The 22231-nt window shown below is 35.0% G+C and overlaps 1 protein-coding gene across 2 annotated transcripts in view; it reads right to left on the bottom strand.

Annotated features, from left to right (window-relative positions):
- Window positions 1-9831: 9831 nt before the first annotated feature.
- LOC145072553 (lysM domain receptor-like kinase 3) overlaps window positions 9832-22231 on the bottom strand; it is a 17715-nt gene continuing 5315 nt past the window's right edge. For both annotated transcript variants that reach the window (XM_079019003.1, XM_079019002.1), the window contains 10 exons: window positions 19234-19267; window positions 13809-14008; window positions 13530-13702; window positions 12446-12535; window positions 12268-12361; window positions 11773-11924; window positions 11524-11615; window positions 10765-10897; window positions 10462-10560; window positions 9832-10194 (listed from right to left, as the gene is read on the bottom strand). In XM_079019003.1, coding sequence (XP_078875129.1) covers window positions 10060-10194; window positions 10462-10560; window positions 10765-10897; window positions 11524-11615; window positions 11773-11924; window positions 12268-12361; window positions 12446-12517 — 777 coding nt within the window. In that variant the 5' untranslated portion in view covers window positions 12518-12535; window positions 13530-13702; window positions 13809-14008; window positions 19234-19267 and the 3' untranslated portion in view covers window positions 9832-10059. The remainder of the gene's footprint in view (window positions 10195-10461; window positions 10561-10764; window positions 10898-11523; window positions 11616-11772; window positions 11925-12267; window positions 12362-12445; window positions 12536-13529; window positions 13703-13808; window positions 14009-19233; window positions 19268-22231) is intronic.

Raw genomic sequence — 22231 nt, 5'->3', positions numbered from 1 at the left:
GTACCAGGTCGTAAGACTGTAGGGTGCAAATGGATCTTCAAGAAGAAGACCGACATGGATGGTAATGTACATACTTATAAGGCACGACTGGTTGCAAAGGGTTTCTCACAAACTCCGGGAGTTGATTATGATGAGACTTTTTCACCAGTTGCCAAGATTAAGTCTATTAGGGTTCTGTTAGCCATAGCTGCATTTCATGACTATGAAATATGGCAAATGGATGTCCAAACCGCTTTCCTTAATGGAAAGTTGGCTGAGGATGTTTACATGAGTCAGCCAGAGGGTTTTGTCAATACAAAGTACCCTAATAGAGTGTGTAAGCTTGAGAAATCCATTTATGGATTAAAGCAAGCACCACGCAGATGGAATCTTTGCTTTGATGAGAAAGTCAAAGAGTTTGACTTTTCTAGGAGTGAAGATGAATCTTGTGTGTATGTCAAAGCTATTGGGAGTATAGTTAGCTTTTTGGTATTGTATGTGGATGACATACTACTCATAGGAAATGACATCCCAACTCTGCAGGAAGTTAAGTCCTGACTTGGGAAGTGTTTCTTTATGAAGGACCTAGGAGAAGCTGCCTATATTCTAGGGATAAGGATCTTGAGAGACCGGAGTAAAAGACTAATTGGACTTAGTCAGAGTACCTACTTGGATAAAGTGCTAAAGAGATTCGGCATGCAGGACTCCAAGAAAGGAGAGTTACCCATTTAGAGTAACTCCAGATTGAGAAAGACACAAAGCCCTAGTACTGAGGCTGAGATAGCAGAAATGAGTCGAATACCTTATGCTTCGGTTGTAGGATCGATCATTTATGCTATGACATGTACTCGACCTGATGTAGCCTTTTCCTTGAGCATGGTTAGCATGTATCAGGGGAACCCTAGCAAGGCACACTGGACTGCGGTAAAGAATATCCTCAAGTACCTACGGAGGACTAAGGACTGGGTCCTTACCCTCGGTGGGAGTGATGACTTGAGAGTTATAGGGTATAGTGATGCTAGCTTTCAGACTGATAGGGATAATTTCCGCTCTCAATCAGGCTGGGTCTTTACCTTAAACGGAGGAGCAATTTCTTGGAAGAGTTCCAAGCAAGAGATAGTGGCAGATTCAACTTAAGAATCAGAGTATATAGTAGCTAGCGAGGCAGCAAAGGAGGCCATATGGCTGAAGAACTTCATTGGAGATCTTAGAGTTGTACCGGCTATTAAGGAGCCGATGGAAATTTTATGTGATAGTGAAAGTGCTTTTGCCTTAGCCAAGGAACCAAGGGATCACGGGAGATCCATACACATCGACAGAAAATACCATTTCATCATACATCGAATAGAAGAAGGACTCCTCATGGAAAAGAGGGTATCATCGGATGAGAATCCAGCAGATCCCCTCACGAAGGGACTGACTCGGGTTAAGCATCTCAAGCATGCTCGGAGCATAGGGCTGAAGGATGATCTTAGATTTAGTAGTTAGATGACCTTGAAATTTGTAAAGTGTAATTGACATTAGATGATGAATAAAAGGTGTTTTATTTATGAGTAAAGTGTTGTTATCTCTTGTCGATCGTTTACTATATTTCTTTTTCATGTTTTGACTTCCAGAATAATTATGCTTAGTATATCATATTATTCGAACCTCTACAGTCGATCATATGTCGGAAGTAGGTATGAATCAAGACTGTCATGATTGGTTGTAGAGGTCTATGTTGTTGGACATTGGCTACAACAATCATGAGTGCTCATAAGTTCTAAGCATTGGACTCAACCCACGCTCACTGGAATCACTTGATGGAATTTATCTCGAGTGATCGTGAGACGGTAATATCATATAAGTCTTCAAACCTAGAGATATGATTTGTTACTTATGAGTTGGTTAGGCATTAATTGTACGTAAACGCATTGGTAACTCGATGTTATAAAACGTGCTTTTGTGTATAATTCAATGAGTAGTAGAACAAACATATGAGTTGAAGTTTATTTGTTCCTTCTTGGATTAGAGGATGATATCTAGGCCCCTCGATGATTTTGTTTTGACCTATGTACCGGGCCCGGTCAGAACTAAGTTGATGTGTTCAATTAAGTTCTTTGTCAAACAAATCGGAAATCGGGAAACAAACTGCCAGACAATAAGTAAGACATTGTTCCATGTATTTGTCCAGCTGATATCTAGAACAGAGGATTATATGATCACTTATCTTAAATGGGTATCATCATCTTCTCAGTTCTGAGAAACCTTGAAAGAGCTACGATTGCTGATCGGTTCCTGAAGTCACACTTGCAGTTATAGTTATCAGACTTATCCAAGTGGGAGACTGTTGGATAAGGTGTCTAAGTCCATAACGATTTCTGGTATGTACTTGAACTGACCCGACATGTTCCATTTGGGTTGCATGGCACCATGCAATTAGATAGACTAAATGAGAGAAATAACACTTGTGGTTTATTAATATATTATAAGTTCTAATATATTAATAGTATTATTTAATTAAATATATGGGTTGATTATGTAAATCATCCATAACTTGTATAGTGGGCTAAGAGGCTCCATGGATTATCAAGTTGGGTTAAACCCATAAGATGCTCCATGGATGCTCCATGGGAGTTACAAACCCATAGGTCATAGAAATGAAGAGTCATGACACATTAGGGTTTACATGGTAGATGTGTCAACATTATATAAGGAACATACTGTCCACCAAAATCGGCTACACAAGTACAAGAGAGGGCTAGGCCGATTTTCAAGTGTGTGAATTCTCTCAAAGGTCATTCCAAAGGCATTTGGTGTTGTGTGAAGCATTTGAGGCATCACACTTGGGGTGCTTGGCTCACAAGGTTTCAAGGATCATAATTAACAACAAGGTAAGTTATTCTATCTTTCATTCAAGTTAAAAATGTTTCCCATGTATGCTAGATAGGAATATAACCTTGGAATTCAACTTTGCATGATAATTAGACAAACATAGATCCAAGGTTATTAGGGTTGCATGTACACTTAGGAAGTGTTAGAATGCTCAAACCCCATCAGACCCAACATAGGCCTTACCCTTCCAGTTATGCTTAGAATCACCTTTCATTTTTTTCCTTCGTTTTTCCCAATGGCAAGGATAGGAGCATTAGTAGAGTTAGGAGTTTGATTCTTCTTCAATCCTAACTCAGCTATTCGCAGCATGTTATGGAGTTGGGCCAATGTGGTTTCTATGTTGTGTAAATGATAAACCAATATGAATTGATCATAACAAGGTGAAAAAGACTTAAGGACCATGTCTATGGACAACTCCTCACGGAAATTTACATTTAGGCTTTTCAAGGCGCTCTACGTATCTTTTTATAATTTGCACGAGGTTGCAGATAGACTCTTCTTCCTTCAATTTATAAGACATTAGAGATTTGACGACCTCATACTTTTCTTGACGATCTCGCTTGTGAAAATTTTTCACAAGATCCAAGTTCGTCTCGTATGGCCAATAGTCCTCATATAACTTTTTCAACTAAGGAATCATGGTGGAAACTATTATGCAAGCAACCTTAGTCATGTCTTCATAGTGTTTCCTGTAGGAGGCTATTTCTTCAGGCGTAGTAGTGGCCTCATCAATCTCAACGATTTTTTTCTCAAGGATGTACTCTTTTCCCCCTGTATCGAAGGGCCATCTTGATGTTGCACATCCAATCATTATAGTTGGTGCCATCCAATATCACCCTGGATACGATCGGGAAGAGTGAAAAGTTGTGGGATGAGTTTTGAGAAGCTGAAGCATCACCAGAGGTAGACATCTATAGAGAAAAATAAGTTTTTTAGATGATATAAATCCTTAATATTTTAACACATAATTAATATTTAAGATTGGGATCCAATATAACAATTCACAACTAAGAAGAGGGATGATGTAATCTTATTGCGAATTTGTGAAAGGTAGGTAAAAGCAATTCACCAATTTCAAACTATGAAATTCCTAGATCTATTGAGATTACTTGAATTTTATCAATGGCATGTTTAATCTCATATTATGCTCTTCTATTTGTGACTGGCATGCCGATGATCACAAACAAGATATGAATAACCATACAAATATGCTTGGCACTCTCGATGTCATTTATCATCTCCAATTAATGTGTCAGTTAACCACACGCGCTCCATTAACAATGATAATTTTCGAGATGCCCATTATTACTCTTTATTTTCACTATTAGTGTGTCGGTTAACCACACAAGCTCCACTAACTACATATAAAGCATAATGTGCAATTTTTATGGATTAGCATACCTTTCACATTTTCCTAAAGTAACTAAGAGTGAGATTTTTAAAAATGGTTTAGTTACTTTATATCATTATACTTATTAATGATATGATGTCCTATCAAATCTGGTTGGATAACAACCCTCCACCATACAAGTGAGCGGTGGGTAAGAGTGGATACCCAATGACGGTCATTTTATAGGTCACTTCCTTAAACTCCCCATATACCACTGGTTCGTGAATGAAGCGTACTAACGATTTGACTGGTTTTTCTTATAAATATAATATATTAATATTCTAATTATATATAGTATAATGTGTATTTTAAAACTTTTCTAAAATATTTGGTTTAAATTCAAATTTTTGAAATTAAAAAAATTAGTTTAATTTAACAAATAAACTAATTTTGATTTAATCTTTATCTTTTAATTAAACAATTAATTAAATTATTATGGATTAAATAATTATTTACAATTAACCTATTAATAAAATAATTCAAATTTAATCCTAATCCTAAGCCTCTTAATTTTCAAAAATAGGCGAGGGATTCTCAGGTTTTAGTTGTTTATATTTTAAGGCTTGTAAACTAACAAATAAGGAAACAAGGTAAAACCTAAAAGGGATTCCTCGATTTTTGAAGTTGGCTAAGCAGGCTAGGGTTTCAAAAACCCTTGCAAAAATCGAAAATATGAGGGGGGAGGCTAGGGTTTCAAGAACCCTACTGATTTTTCAAAATTGCCCCCCTAGGGTTTAGTTTATATAAACCCTAATTTTGATCTATTCAACTTTGTGCAAGATCAATGAGAACAATGGCTCTGATACCACTAAAGGGTTTAATAGGTTACAAAAATCTTATTTTGGCGGAAAAAACATAAACCGTAAGTTCACATGCAACCTAAAGGATCTATGTTCTCACTATGATTTGCAACAAAAAATTGAATATCAAGAACCCTAAAAGTATGTTGCTATTTTTGAAATTAAAAAAGAGTTTATAGAAATTACATACCTTAAGTTTATTATGACAAATAAACTAGTATTCCTTCTTGATTGGTCTTTGAAAAACAAAAACCAGAAGTCTCGTGCCTATAATAGCTCACACCCAAACTTTAGCAATTGGATGCTAGAGAGGAGAGAGGTGAAGAAGGAAGAATTTCGTCCCTATTTCTCTCTCAAAAAACAAGTGGCAAAAATAATAACGTATTAGGGGTTTATATAGGTGTTAGGAAGGTTGTATGTAAGACAGGTTCTTTTAGAAAACCCTTATCCCATTGCAATCCCCCTAAGGCATTCTAAGCTTCCTTAGAGCCCAAGAATACCTCTAGAAACCTCCTTTAGAACTGTCCCCCTCTTAGGAGACTCCAGAATTGGTCAATGCCCAACTTTTAAACATTGTCATCTTTAGTCCTTCTACTTTAAATTAATCCAATTAATCCTAAAATTAATTCTAGTTAATTTATGATTAATTCATAATTAAACAATACTATTTCTAAATAATATATTATTCTCATAATAATTAATACATCATTTATGTTGATTTATAATTAATTTATTAATCATATAATAAAATTATAAATCAATCTCTCTCTTCAAAAAGTATTTCAGTCAATTATTAGGTTTGAGGGTAACCCAAAAGGACTCTTCTGATAATTCAAGATTATACTAATTTATTTATTGGCTTAGAAACCTAATCTAACAGTCTCCTACTTCGATAAGTGTAAAAATAAATTATAGATATAACTTCCAAATCAAACAGCAAAGGGTGCTTTCTAAAGCAACCGTCGAACTCTGATCCGATCAGATATTTTTCCTTAGATAAGTGATCAAATATTCCTATGTTATACAAGATATCGTAGGAATATAAGACATGGATTAGAATTAGTCTATCTGTCCAAAATTCTGTTTCCCGGTTTCTTGATTTGTGATGACGTCAAAAGACTTCTAATTGAACACACCAATTTAGTCCTGACTGGGCCAAACACTATAAGTCAACACCAAATCACTAAGGGGCCCAAAGATATCACTTTTCCCATTAGGGAAAAGGAATGAATAAACTTTGACTCATACAGTTGTATCTTTTACTCGCAAATCATACATGACACTACGTTTTCTAACATCAAGTTACTGATGCATTTTTGCAATACCAATGTACAACCGACTTGCAAATTACAACTCATATATCTCCATTTTAAGAATATAAGATATTATCGTCTCAAAATTACTCGTGATATAATCCATGAAGTAATTCTCTGTGCGTGGGTTTATCCAATACTTAAATCTCCATTTTTTAAGTACTCATGAATGTTGTAGCAACACAATTGCTATGTATAAACTCCTTAGACAATCTACAATCCAATTCATGACAATCTTCATTCACTACTTACTTCCTAAAGTTTGAGCGACTGTGGAGTTCCGAATAATCAAATTATTCAAGAAGTAAAACATATAAAACAAAACAAAAGAATAAATAATTGACAAAATCAATAAACAAACTTATAAAAAATCTTTATTATTCAATCACCAAAATCAATTACATATATTCTATTACAAGTTTCAAACTAATCATCTAACTATTAAAACTAATCTCATATCTCAAACCAATTCTCCTAGCTTGTTGGCTATGTTAAACCCGACTCAGAGCCTTTGTGAGAGGATGTGCATGATTGTCTTCTAATGAAACTCTCTTTACTATGAGATGAACTTCTTCAAATATATGTATGATATAATGGTACTTTCTGTCGATATGTTTTGATTTTCCATGATCTCTTGGTTCTTTGGTCAAAGAAACTGCTCCTTCATTATCGTAGAAAAGTTTCATTGGCTCTTGAATGGTTGGAACTACTCTGAGACCACCGATGAAATTCTTCAGCTAAGCCACTTCTTTTGATGCTTCACTTGCTGCTATGTACTCTGATTCACAAGTATAATCAACCACTGTGTCCTTCTTGGAACTTTTTCAAGTGACCGCCCCTCCATTTAATAGAAATACCCAGCTGGATTGGAACGAAGATTATCTCTTTCTGTTTGAAAGCTGGTGTCACTATACCCACTTACTCTTAATGTATCACTACCACCCAGGACTAGAATCAGATCCTTTTTCCTTCACGGATACTTAAGAATATTCTTTACTACTGTCCAATCAGCTCTGCCAGGATTTCCCTGAAAGCGACTAACCATGCTTAAAGCAAATGACACATTAGGGAGAGTACATCACATACCTGAAGGGTTTTGAGCATTCTAATACTCCTAAGGTGTACATGCAACCCTAAATACCTTGGATCTATGTTTTCTCTATTATAACATGCAAACTTGAACTTTCCAAGGTATTAACCTAACTAGCATACAAAACTTTGATACTTGGATGTAACATCCCAAAATTCAAGACCAAAAATTTCGTTTTAATTAAGTTATTATATAAAACAATCAATATAAAAATATTCATATTAATATCTCATGTCAAAACCAAATTGTCAATAATCAAAACATACTATCATAAAACCATATCAGAGTTTAATCCCAAAGATCTTATGTGCGGAAAACATAGTGTGATGCGCTGCGATCAAGTCGGATCCTTTCCTTTGAAAACGAGTACCTGAAACCAAAATTGTAAACCGTAAGCACGAAGCTTAGTGAGTTCCCCAGAGCATACCCACACACAAACACGTACAACATATCATGCTAGCTAAACAGCTATACAGAACACATAAGCCATGCAAAACAACACATAAGGAAGCCTTGGAAATCCTCCAGGGTCTTACTTCGGGTGCAATGGGAACCCCCACATGGTCTTAGCCCAATGCCTCGGGAACCCCCCGAGGTCTTTGACCTAGGATGCCAAGGAAACCCTCGAAGGTCTTACACCTAAGTGCCTCGGGAACCCCCCGAGGTCTTGACCTAGGGTGCCAAGGAAACCCTCCAAGGTCTTACACCTAAGTGCCCCGGGAACCCCCCGAGGTATTCCATGCAACTATCACAAAGACCACTAGCATATCACATACCACAAAATCAGTTAGCATACCACATAATCACTAGCATACTCCCTATTACATAACCAGCTAACATACCACATAATACAACTTCAACCAGTGTATCACATATCATAAAATGGGTCAGCATTGGTGCCTTAGACCCATTAGTATGGTGAGGAGACTCACCTGGCTCTGCTGAAGTCCCGCAGATAAAACCCTAGTGCTGGTTGACAGGTTCCCGAACTGTCAACATCAAACATTACCCAATTAATAGTTGGTTCCCAATGCATAACCACAACTCCATACTTGGGGTAAAAGACTACTTTGCCCACTAAGCGTGTGTTTAACCAATACTCAAAATCCTCATTATGTAATGTCTAATCCTAATAGACAATTTATGAATGATTCATGAAAGTCTTAAATCGATACTTACTCCCAAAAGTATGAATGACTATGGCATTTAGAATAAATTAATATTCAGGTAGTAACACGCAAAATGAAACAAAATAATAAACTAATTGTTCTATGGCATCATACTCTTTGAATATAATAAATTCTCCATTATTTAATCACCATAATAATTACATATTTATCCTGTTATATATATGTTTTGGGGTAACTGAATTAACAACTAAACTTGTCAACATTTCTCATGCCAATGCTCTTAGCATGCATGTCAAGTTTTCCTTTGGTCAATACTATTGTGAACGAATCATCGAAACTTATACACTTCACAACTAGATCTCCATCATCAACCATTTTCTTGGATGTAGTGAAATTTCCTCCTTCTATGCGTTGATCTTCTATGATATATATATGTGTGTGTGTGTGTGTGTGTGGGTTTCACAGTTCACAAAGTGAAATAAGTTAATGAAGAGCAATTAAAATAATTAGAGACAAATATTAATAACTTATAAAATGATATTTTCAAATAAGATATTGTTTAAAGACTAAATCTATACACCAAATAAATTTATTGCCCTTAAAGACTAAATGTATATACGGGATAAAAAATGGGTATGTTTTCAAATTTAATTTTGATAATAATAGTTTCCTGATCTATTTGACTATGATATAAATACTTTCCAAAAATCTTTGAATATAATATGAAATTTTGAAATATAAAACTATATATATATATATATATATATAGACTTTCTAAGGAAAGAATAGATTATACGATTTCTTATTCGGTTTTGGTTGTCTCTTGTTTCTGAATATTCATAATTCCCTCTAGTAATTGAATTGACTTTTGCTTATGTGCCTAGAATTGAAGGTGTCTTTGTGGATTATTCTAGATTGGATTTTGTGATACCCATGCATAGGATCGAAATATTAATTTAGAAAGTAAACTTACACGACCCATAAGCAATCCAAATTTCCATACCACCATTACCCTGTTCGCATGTGTATATTGGCTCAAATAATATTACAAGTGTTCTACAATTGACCTCACATGTAGATCGCTTGAATGGTGCAACATAACATTTTTTTAAAAAATAACGTCTTTTGAATTATTAGTCACAAACTCATAGGACAATACTTCAAAAAGTCCTCTAATAACAATATTGACAAACTTATAATATTTCTCCATAAAGTGAGTAAAAGACTGTCAATGACATCTATAAAATTTTAGGTTTATGAAGTGGAATCAAATTTTGCATTTATAAAGCTTATGTTCTTCTTCCAAAGGTAAAGAAAACCCATAAGTTATACTCCCCATATATCAAGAAATTTAGCAATCCTATAATTTTGATACATGATATTACATCTGGTCATTCCAATAATAATAATAAAATATTAACAAATAAGAGGGAAAAGTGATGGCAACTTATGGTTATCTGTCGAACATCAAACTCATAAGAGTCTAGTTTTCGTAAAAGGATCCAACATTTCCATCCTCCATGGAGGATGAAATCGTCATCAGTTCAACCATAATCGATCTCATACTTGGTCGTAGTTGTGGATTCTCATGTGTGCAAGCTTTTGCAAGCTCTGCCATCTGTATTCCAATTAACAAATCTTGTTAATCAGACCAAGAAAAGACATGACATTAGAGAACATGACATCCTTATACTATTTTTAGCATGTATTGGACTAAGAGTCGTGTCAATTTGACAAGAAGTGTAATTTTTACCTACCCACAATAGCGGAACAAGGTGCTACAAAGACTCATTCGTGATCAAACATCTATGCAGATAGCGTAAATTCCCTCCTCACATTGGTATTTAAACTTACCAAATTTTTTATGTTGCAACGAAAGATTTACCTTACAAACTGAATCTAGAGGATAGTTATCCCCAAGCCTAGGATCAATCATCTTGACTAGGCCATCTTTTGGATCTAATTTACTTAAAACTTCATCACACTGCAGACCATCAAATATCAATTTGTTAGTTATATGCTAAGGTTATGTTTATTATGTAACCTACAAAGGACAAGATTTAATCACGTAAGTTGTATACGGGTGTTTTTTTTAATGCAGAAAGAACAACATAAAATAGAAATCAAGAAAATAAATAAGCATGTGCATCATTAATTGAAAACAAAGTGAAGATTGAATTAAACTCACCAAGGAAACTAGCCCCTTTGCAGTAGAGCCATGTGTTTTAACTACAGCTTCCTTAGCAGAAATAAGTTCATAAAGTACAACCCCAAATGCATACACATCTACCTTTGGTGAAACATTGCCACGTTTCGCATACCTTCTCCCAATAAATAAAGAACATGATATATACACGACATGATTCATGATACGATAAAACAAGTTTAAACCATTTTATACGATATTTGGCAAGCAACGGATTTGGAGCGGGACTAATGCAAATGGAACAAAAAGTACGTTCGAATCCCACCCAAACATATGGGATATAAACAATGCTCTTAATATCTCGTTTATGGAAAAGACAGGAATGACTCATTCATAGGATAAAAATTCGCTAGGTTTTAAAAATAACACATTAGTGTCAATTCAGAAAACCAAAAAGCTTATAATGTCTCCATTATAGTAAAAAAAAATTCACAAAACTTATTTTTGACACCTAGAAAGCTTTTTTATTTGTAACTAGTGACATAAAGGAATAAAATATAACAAAATTATGAAACCGATCTATATTAGAGTGGGTGCATGTGTAAGTCATTCTAAAAAATAGAAAAGTTATGGGATGAAATAGCTCTCACAATAGCTTATGACTTTGCATAGCTTATTACGAGTTAAAATATTTCTATAAAACTTGTCTCGATAATCAAAACCTTAATATTGTAGGATTTGATGAACACACATACAATTATACATATGACCTCTTGGTAAAACGACATGATTAACCCTTACTCTGGTGGCATATATCCGAAGGTACCCACAAGACGTGTGTGCAAAGATTTATTTCCAACTTCAACCAGCTTTGCTAAACCAAAATCTGCAACCTAACAATGAACATATAACCAAAAAAATCATAACCATCTTCCAATTTATCGGCGAATAAATCCATATATATATATATATATATATATATATATATATATATATATATATATATATATATATATATATATATATATATATATATATATATTCACACACCTTTGCATTGAAGTTCTTGTCGATTAATATATTTGCTGATTTAATATCACGATGTATATAAATAGGAACAATATGTTCATGGATATACTCAAGACCCCTGGCTGAGTCAAGGGCGATTTGGACCCGGGTTGACCATGGTAGTGGGTCCCGCCCTGGAAACCAGCAACAAAAAGAACATGACGTCATTTGTTCGAATGCATTAATCATAATTAGGACTTAGTTTTTATATTAACGTTTAGGGATTTTTCTAACATTTAGGGTAAGGACATATATAATAAACATTAATTATAGGAAATATTACTATAACTAAATCTGAGATGCATTAATTATAAGAAATATCCTCTATAATTAATGTATTTTTCATTTTTTAATAAAGAATATTTTCTATAATTAATAAATTTCACATTTAATTATGATAACATTTCACATAATTAATACTTCTTATATGTATCATTAGGACACATGTTAAAAAATCTCTAACATTTACGTAAATACCTATTAGATGTAAATGTTCACTTAAGTTTCCATTTTCAAGGTACTCATACACTAAAAAAAGTGAGCCCTCTACAGAATATCCTATCAAACGCACCTACAATAGATTTGGTAGGTGTTAAAAAGATATAGTCAACTCATAATTTTTGAAAAGTATATTTATAAGTTAAAACATACATACCAGGTTTAGGTGATGCACCTGTGTTAAGACCTTCAGTTCAGCTAAAAACTCTCTTGATGCTTGCATATCCATCTTCTTTATAGCAACTTTCTGAAGAAGTTATGGAATTATAAAAAAAGGAAACAAAATAGGAAGGCATATAGAATTAAAAACATGGAAGGTATAAGTGGCACAATATTACCATATGCATATTGGTGCTGCTTAATATAAGGTATTAAGTATTAACATCATCAAAAACTATATAGGATTGAAATTGTGCTAAATACAAGAATTCACAACTTACTTTCATTTATTTGTTTGATATAACATTTGTAATATCATTAATTTCATCTGATTACTTATAAACTATACTAAAATATAGCAATGGTTAATCGGATAACACTTACCCCTTATTGATTTCTTGTCCTAACTGTTTTAATATATATATATATATATATATATATATATATATATATATATATATATATATATATATATATATATATATATTTGGATTGTATTCATAAAAAAAAAAGGTTAAACATTTGGGCTAATCATAAAAATGGGAAGGTGTGATCACACTCAAAATACTGTTAGTGTTTCATAATTTATCCCCCACCTGTGAACGTTAGGACAAGCTCCACGTTGGTTATCCAAAATGTGTAGTTTACACTTTTTTATTAGAAATATCGTTATAGAAAAAAAATCTGTTTTTTTTTTTTTTTGATAAAGAGAAAATTTTGACTTTATTCTATAAAAAGGTTAAATATTTAGGTTAATCATAAAAATAGAAAGGTCTGATCATACCCAAAATAATGTTAGTGTTCCGTAATTTATCCCCACGTGTGATCGTTGGGACAAGTTTGATGTTGGCCATCCAAAAGATACAGTTTAGCATTTTTTTACTAGAGATTTTGACAAACTTACATCTTTTTTAATCTCAACAAAAAGAAAACAAACTATTATTTTAGCCGGGACGATTGATCATGTGATATTTAACTTCCCACTTTTTGTTACTTTTGTGATTAGCCCTATTTTTTGCCATGTCATTAAAGTATTAAAGATAACAAGTAGAAACAAAAATCTATAACCCTCGTTCCCAAACCTGGCCCCTGAGTTTTGCATAATAAACAGCACCAAAACCACCTTGACCTATCTTATTAGCCAGGCTGAATTCATCCGTAGCCTTTGAAAGCTCTTTATACGAAAATTCAATTGATTTATCAACAGTTATGCCTGTAAAGATATGAGGGGCATCAATAGGAAGATCACTAGAGTCTGAACCTCCCAGTGAAGTACCATTTGGCCCCAAGTTTGAAAAAGAACACAAATTAAAATTCGATACAAGATTATCAATAAAATCGACATTAATTTTTTAACATACCTTTTTTGTTTCTATAAAATCCATAATATGAGCATCCTGCAAGTAACAGCACCCCAGCTACTACTGCTACAGCTATTCCACCTATGGCTCCCCCTGATAATCCTGTTTATGTGAATGCAGATTGTAGCTTCATAACTTCAAAACTCACATTTTTACTCAAGAAAACATGCAAAAGGGCCACAGAAAGCTAATCACCTGAGCTGCAAAAGATAACAAGAGGAGAAGAATGCTTGTTAAATGATAATAACGGTTATCAATTTCAGCAAATATTGTATTTATCTCTTTAGTTTATAAAAGTGGAAGATTTGTTCTGTTGCACTTGTCCCAGGAATGAAGAAAAGTTGGTGGCTTAAGAACAACGGGAGTAATCACTCTCCTAAACTTAGCAAATGGTCACTCTTACTACCTCTCAAACTTTTAGATTTTTTTAAGTAAATATTATATGATAGTTTCAAATATGCATAAATAATATATCAGTATTATAATAATATTCTATTTATAAAGAATTAAAACCATAAACTTTGAGATATATTTTTAAAAATTTTGTTATTACAAGATTTAATAATGATTTTTAAAATTGAAGAAGTAAAAAAGGCAGGACAAAACTGCAAATTTGGTCCTTGTGGTTTGCAAAAATCTTTGGATGGGGTCTAAAAAGTTTCTAGCTTACACAAAATGTTCGAAATCAAGGTTTTTCTAGGTTTTTAGTCCTAAACTTAAGAAATTTTTATAGTTTTGGTCCATGGAGTACTTGAATTGACTATTTTGCCCTTTAAATTTCTTTTTTGTACTTTTTATTTATTTATTTTATAAATATTAATGCAAAAAAAGGAATTTTATATATATATATATATATATATATATATATATATATATATACACCCCCTTCTCTCTCTTCCTCCCCCCCCCCCCTTTTCGAAGTCCTCATCTCTCTCTCTCTCTCTCTCTCTCTCTCTCTCTCTCTCTCTCTCTCTCTCTCTCTCTCTCTCTCGTTTCTGCCCTGCTCACTGGAAAACACAACAGCAACCGGAGTTGCTACCTCCCCTAACACCACCTTACACCGTCACCACCCTACCACCATTCCACCTCTTTCCCTTCCTATTTCGGTGACCAAGCCTCAACTTAAACACCTGCATATTCCCTTTAAAACCAGTCAAGAACAAAATAAGAACACAAGAGAAAAACAACACAACAGCAACCGGAGTTGCTGCTGCCTTCCACGACACCACCACAAAAAAAAAAAAAAAAAAAAAAAAAAAAAAAGAGGAGATTGGAAGCAGATTCGATTCCCATCAAGAAACAACTTCAATTCTCTGAGATTGAGAATCATATCGGAGCTTGTGCCGGTGTCGACGTTGTCTCTTACCTCCTTTAACTTCAAATTCATTATATCTTCACTCAAATTCTGTAACGCCCGCAGATTCGGGCTTGTCAATTTAGAGACACTGAGCGTCCAAAAATGACTTTTTGATGGAAAATTATTCAGAAAGAACAATATTAACCAATTTATAGTATATGTCATAAGGGTTTCGTACATATAAAAAACGCCGAAATTCGAGTTATAACGAAGAAGTTATGGACTGTCGAAGTTTCGCGACAAAACCGACACGATGTTGGGTGATGTAAATAGTGAATTTACGATAGAGAACTTTTTGGCCTTATTAATCTAAACAAAAGTTGTAGTATACATTAAACCGAGAGCGTGCATAAAAAGAACACCTAAATCTGACTTCGTATTAGGAAGTTATTATTTTTCTAAGATTTGGCATAGTAGTGCACGACCCAAAATTCAAATTTCAGATTGAGCGGTTTTTTGCCAACGCGACCTAAATGATAATTGAAGATCTCATTAATAGGAACTCAACGACAAAAAGACAGGCGAAAACGGAGTCTGTATGTAGAAGTTATGAATTTTACGCGGATATTTAAGAGTGTAATCTCATCGTACTGTTAAACTTACGATTGGTAAAGAAACAGCCGACGGAGTCAAAAGAAAAGTTGTAGATCTTATTTTTACCTACGCGTGGATATAAAGAACGTCGAAAACCGAGTACGTACGCGAAAGTTATGAAATTTTAAAAATCGACTGATTTACACCCTATGTGCGATGCCACGTGTCAGCACCAGGCTTTGCCTTGGTGCCCAAGCTAGCTAACGATGTGAGCACTACTTTCTCATAACGTGAGAGGGCTCCTGGCAGCCTATAAATAGAAATGCAAGCTCTCTTCATTTCTCACACCTTACCCTTTCTTCCTTCACTCTATACACTCTCTAATACCCCCTAACCCCCCCCCCCCCCCCACCCCCAAAAGCCTAGGGAACCCCCTAGCATGAGAAGGAAGCCCCGGAGCTCCCAATGGCTCCGAGAAAAATAGATTTTAGGCTCAGAAGAGTTGCTCCAGCGAAGCCCGGTTTTTAATAAAAACTCGTTGTAAGTAAGATACGCATACCATACTTTAAATATAGCTTATATATAAATATAATATCGTTATTATGAACCTATAAATAAGATTTATTAGTGATTCCAAGTCGTTATATTGATTGATCTACTTACGAGGATGATGTCTAGAGTGTGATTTAGTGAGGTGTTTAAAGTGAGATTTCCAAACAGTATACTTCGTATATCAAACGGACCCTACCTCCGATATGATCCTACCTGGTTGTTCCTTACTTGATAGATCAAGAAAGTAGACTTTGAGTTAATGATGAATCTAGACTAATAATTAGTCGCAATAAAGATTAGACTAAAACTTAGCGATAATAATGTTAGGTTTCGTCGAATGAAAATAGAATCTATAAAAGCGAAGCGCTGCCCGAGTTTGGAATCATCACTTTAACAAGTGAGTGCATAGTTACTTTCATCTTACACATAGATATGAAGTATTTTATATAAATTACATGCTATGTGTGCATATTATCTGTATACTTGTTATCTATGCTGGATGAACGATTTTATACATGTTTTAAATAATTTAAATTGTAAATGTATTTTATATCGACGAATATGTTGGGTAAAACATGGGTAGATGAATGATGAGAGATGAAAGTTGATATGAGTGAACATTGGCAGCTATAGACTTAGTGCCTAATAAATAACATCGGGAACTATGGACTTAGTGCCTATTGAATAAACGTTGGTAGCTATGGACTTAGTACCTATTAGATAAATGTTGGTAGCTATGGACTTAGTACCTATTGGATAAATGTTGGTAGCTATGGACTTAGTACCTGTTAGATAAACATTGGTAGATATGGACTTAGTACCTGTTAGATAAACGTTGGTAGCTATGGACTTAGTACCTGTTAGATAAATGTTGGTAGTTATGGACTTAGTACCTATTAGATAAACACTGGTAGCTATGGATTTAGTACCCGATGAATGAACTTTAGCATCTTTGGAATTAGTTTTTTACGAATGAGCATTGACAGCTATGGACTTAGTGCCTGTCATATAAACCCTGGAATTAATGGACTTCGGAATGAGCGAATGCAGGATAGATGACTCTTAGGGTAAACCTTAAGAGTAAGGAAGATTATGGGGATGGGTAATTGGGTTGATTGTTTGATGTTTAAACATAATAATTAAATTATTATGGGTTGAAAACCCTATGTCCTCACCAGGTTTCCCAACCTGACCCACTCAAGCTTATTTGTATCACAGGTGTCGATATGAAGTTACATTACACTGAGAGTTTAAAGAGATGTAGATCACTAGTGTAAATGAATGTAAGTTTTGTTTATGCTTATGTTTCTGTATTGATGATGACATCCCAAATGTTTTAAAATGAACAAAAATCCGGAAATGCTTTGATAACGTATTTATCATGTTTTTCTGGGAGCAAATTCCACAACATTTTTTTATTAAAAGAGGTACTCTGATGTTTATAATGCATAAACAAAATCGGTGTTTTCTGGCAGTGAAAATGGGGATGTCACAAATTCCCAACAACAAAATCACTAATCTCCTTCTCGATGTTGATTACGTTTAATCCTTGTAATTCGGTAGGCAAGAAATCTGTTTTACCATCTTTAAAGAATCTGTTAATTCAGCGAGGACATGGTCAGCAGAAACCCCGATTAGGAGTGAATTTCTTGAGGTTTTCTTGGCTAAGACTTGCCCGATTCTCTTGAAATCTTCTTCTTCTTGATCAAAAACAAATGGGAAATTAAACCCGGCCCGAATGGTATTTGAATCGGGTAGGTTACAGAGGAACATAGGCGGAAACCTCATCATGGATTTCTGAAACCCATAAACTGTTGTTGGATGTAAGATTGCAATTTCAAACAACAATGGTTACAGAGAAATCCCAAGACATTATGATTCAAGAGAATGGTTAGATTGAGGAAGATGAAGAGGACATTGGGAGTGAATTTTTAGATTTAAGAAGTCTAAAAGAGTGGGATAAAGGATGAATGAGTTCATATGGTCATGTATGTGAAACGAGAGAGAGAGAGAGAGAGAGAGAGAGAGAGAGAGAGAGGGGTACCAGTAGGGTTGGAGTTGGGGTCATCTTCTTTGTTTTTTATTTTTTTCATCAAGTATTAATCTAAATAAGAAAAGAAAATACAAAACTGAAATTAAAAGGGTAAATAGGTAATTTCAATTTTTTTGGACAAAAAACCTTAAAAAAAAACCTTGATTTCGGACCTTCTGTGCAAGCTGGAAACTTTTGGAACCCATCCAAATATTTTTGCAAAGCACAAGGACCAAATTTGCGGTTTTGTCAAAAGAGGGGGAAAAGAGGAGGGAGTTTTCAATGTTGGTAAAACTCTAAAAGGTGTGGTATACCCCATATCAACACCTACATTGCCATGTCATCCCTATCGCACCTTGGGATGGGTGTAGACCTTTCAGTATTATAAGTTTAAATGCTTTTAAATTATTTGAAAAGTGATTTGGAGGGAGCTACAAAAAGTGGTTTGGTCTATATGGTTTTGGCAAGTGTTCTATAGCTAATAGACAATATTAATAATCGAAGACTTACATTTTGGTCGTAATTTTAACTGTCTCTTAATAGTTTTTCAGACAATGCTTTTTGGTGGGAAAAATCGTTTTGACATGTACTTTTGAACCATTGCAACTTTCCGTATAGAGTTGTATTATGTAACCGTTGGATTTTGGGTGCTATAAATTTGTGATTTCACTTTGTTTTTTTGCCACTATATAACATATATTTTCATCTTTAGTTTCAAAGAAATGATGCATAACGTTAAGTAGAGAGGTTTAATTGTAGGATTTTTGTCGACATCCTCTAGAGGATGTCCTTGGAGGTCTTAGCCTATCAGCCCAACAACAATTATATATGGGGCTGGTTATCCTTAAGGATAGTGATTTAATCACGTTCTGCTTTCATTGCTTTTTTGGTTTCATTTTTTTTCTAGGCATAAGTTCTAACAAATATGTCATTCAAGAACAAGAATGTACCTGGTTGTTAAGGGTGGATAATTTCCATTTTCATCTGCCAAAAACCAAGCATTAGAACACATGAGAATGCAAACAAATGATGAGTAATTTTTATAGTTTTGTCCCAATTTATCATCAAGTAACATAATCACAGCATACGATCACATCTATTAGGCTAGTACTTTATGTATTGTTGAGGGTATCAAAGTGTAACTTAGTTATATATATATATATATATATATATATATATATATATATATATATATATATATATATATATATCCTTGTATCATTATCATTGAATATACAGAAACATAATCATACAATTGATATGGTATCAGAGCAACTTTTGGCCTAACCCTAATTGTCGTCATTCCTCATCCATCTTCATCTTCCTTCTTCTTGTCAACGACATCTTCACAACAGATGGCAACCATTGCAGCCTTTACACAAGCTGAAAAGACTTTCCATAATTCAAACAATTTTGGATTCAAGCTTTCCTCAACAAACTATGGATACTGGAAAACAATGCTCCATCCATTCCTTGTTATAAGCAATCTGTTCATCTATGTCGATGTTACAACCGTGTGTCCTCCATCAACAATGTCGATCAGCACACCATGAAACAATAAGGATGCATTGCCTATAATCACAATAGGAGTAAACCCAAACTACACAACATGGGTTCTCAATGATGCTCACGTAAGAATGCTTATTCACTCCACAATCTCTGAAAGTGCCTTCCAACACGTCCAAGGCACAACATCTCGTGATCTCTGGTTAGCATTGGAACGAGCTTATGCCCCTCATACATCCTCTAGAAAGTATACCCTAAAGACCCAACTTCTGAAACTTTAGATGAAACCGGATGAATCTTCGTTTGCCTATCTCACTAGAGCCCAGGAATATGCGGATGCCCAAGCAAATATTGGCAAGCCCATGAAGGAAAAAGATGTTTTCATGCTTCTCCTACCCGGTCTCCGTGAAGAATACAACGGGTTTAAGTCAACAATTCTCACTTGTCAATAATTGGCAGCCCAACTAGGTTTTCAACTTCAGCCATTTGGCTTGTCACAACCACAAGACAACTTCACAAATTGGTCAAATAATAGTCGAGATCGACCTCAAAACAAACGACCCAACAATAGAGGACGTGGAAACTACAACAACCGAAATCAAGGTAATCGCAACCAATTCAGTTGGGCATCTAATCAAAACATTGTGTGTGGCACATATAACAATGTGGCATCGGTCATCTACTGTCTCACGGCCTGAACCGGGACCCAGACATAATTCGATGACCGTCTGCAAATTTTACAGACTACAGCTCACAATCTTCAAACACTTGGATCATAGATATAGGTTCGAATCACCATGTTGCCTCCAATCTCTCTAGTTTTGATCACACAGAAGCCTATTATGGCGAGGATAACCTCTGTGTTGGAAATGGAACAAGTCTCCCTATTTTACACATCAGTTCTTCTAGCTTTCATTCACCCAAAAAACTTTTAATCTCAAAAGAATCCTTCATGTTCCATCTATAACACAAAATCTTCTTTCCGTTCAATAATTTTGTTTAGACAATAATGTTTATTTTGAATTTCATCCCTCCTTTTTTTGTGTGACGAACGCTTCTACCCACATGATCCTCCACATGGGGCCAAGTAATGGTGGCATCTACTCTTTCAACTTCTCCAGTGCTCAACCTAAAGTCTCTTTCTCCACATGTTGTGCGTCTTCCACTGTCTGGCATCATCGACTAGGGCATCCACATCCATAGCTTTTGCATTCCATGTATTCTAGATATCATTTACCCTTGTCAAACAATTGTTCTAATGTTTTTTTTTTCATTTATGTTCTACTGGAAAATCCACCAAACTTTCTTTGTCATCTTCTAATATTAAAAGCAATAATATTTTGGATCTTATATTTTGTGATGTGTGGGGCCTTGCACTTACTGTTTCTACTCATGGTCATCATTACTTTCTATTATGTGTTGACCACTTCACCAAATACATGTGTTTTTTTTCCATTATAACAAAAATCAAACATTTTTCATACCTTTAAACAATTCTCTTGACCGTTGAGCGTCAATTTAACACAAAGCTCAAAGTTGTCCAAACCGATTGGGGCGATGAATTCAACAACTTATCTTCTTTCTTTTCCACTCTTGGCATGATCCATCGCCTCTTGCATCCCCATACTAGTGAACAAAATGGTATTGTTGAAGGCCGTCATCGACACGTTGTTGAAACCGACGTTACTCTTCTTGCCAAATCTCATGTCCACAAAATTTTTGACATTTTGTCTTTGACACAGTAACCTGCCTCATTAATCGAATGCCCACTCGAGCCAACTTTAATACCTCACCCTTTGAACTCGTTTTTCACCACCCACTGACTATTCGTTTTTACGTATATTCGGGTGTCAATTTTTTCCTCATTTACGTCCGTACGACAATCATAAAATGGATTTTCGCTCCACATCTTGTGTCTTCCTTGGCTACAGCCACTCCCATCATGGCTATCGTTGTTATGACCCTCTCACCGAACGAATCTATGTCGTTCGTCATGTCCACTTCAATGAACATTTGTTCCCTTTTGTTAAACCAACTCTCTCTCCAGAACCCTCTAGTTTTGCCGAACCCTACTACTCCTCTTATCCTACATCTCCCACTCCTTCACCTCAAATACTCGATACCGACCACACACCGCCCGTTTACTCTCTTATCCACACTTATAATCATTGCTCCCATACACATCAATCCACTTCGACTTTCGAGTCTTATACTTAACCTCATACCGACTCTCTTACCGTCCCAACCCCTTCCATCAATACTAACTCATCTCTTGAACCCAATACTTCCGAACCCACGGTTCCCGAACCAAACACCTCCACCACCTCTGTTTCTAACTCAGAACACACCTCTACTTCCCGTACCCGTCCTCCTAATCTTCGACAACACCCCAAACCTGGTCCCAAATACACTATCTCCTCCTTTCGCACTCAAACTTCCAAT

This window comes from Lactuca serriola, chromosome 9 (assembly GCF_051521515.1).
Source record: "Lactuca serriola cultivar US96UC23 chromosome 9, Lser_US96UC23_V15, whole genome shotgun sequence".
NCBI lineage: Eukaryota > Viridiplantae > Streptophyta > Magnoliopsida > Asterales > Asteraceae > Lactuca > Lactuca serriola.
This window is presented reverse-complemented; position numbering and strand designations above follow the sequence as displayed.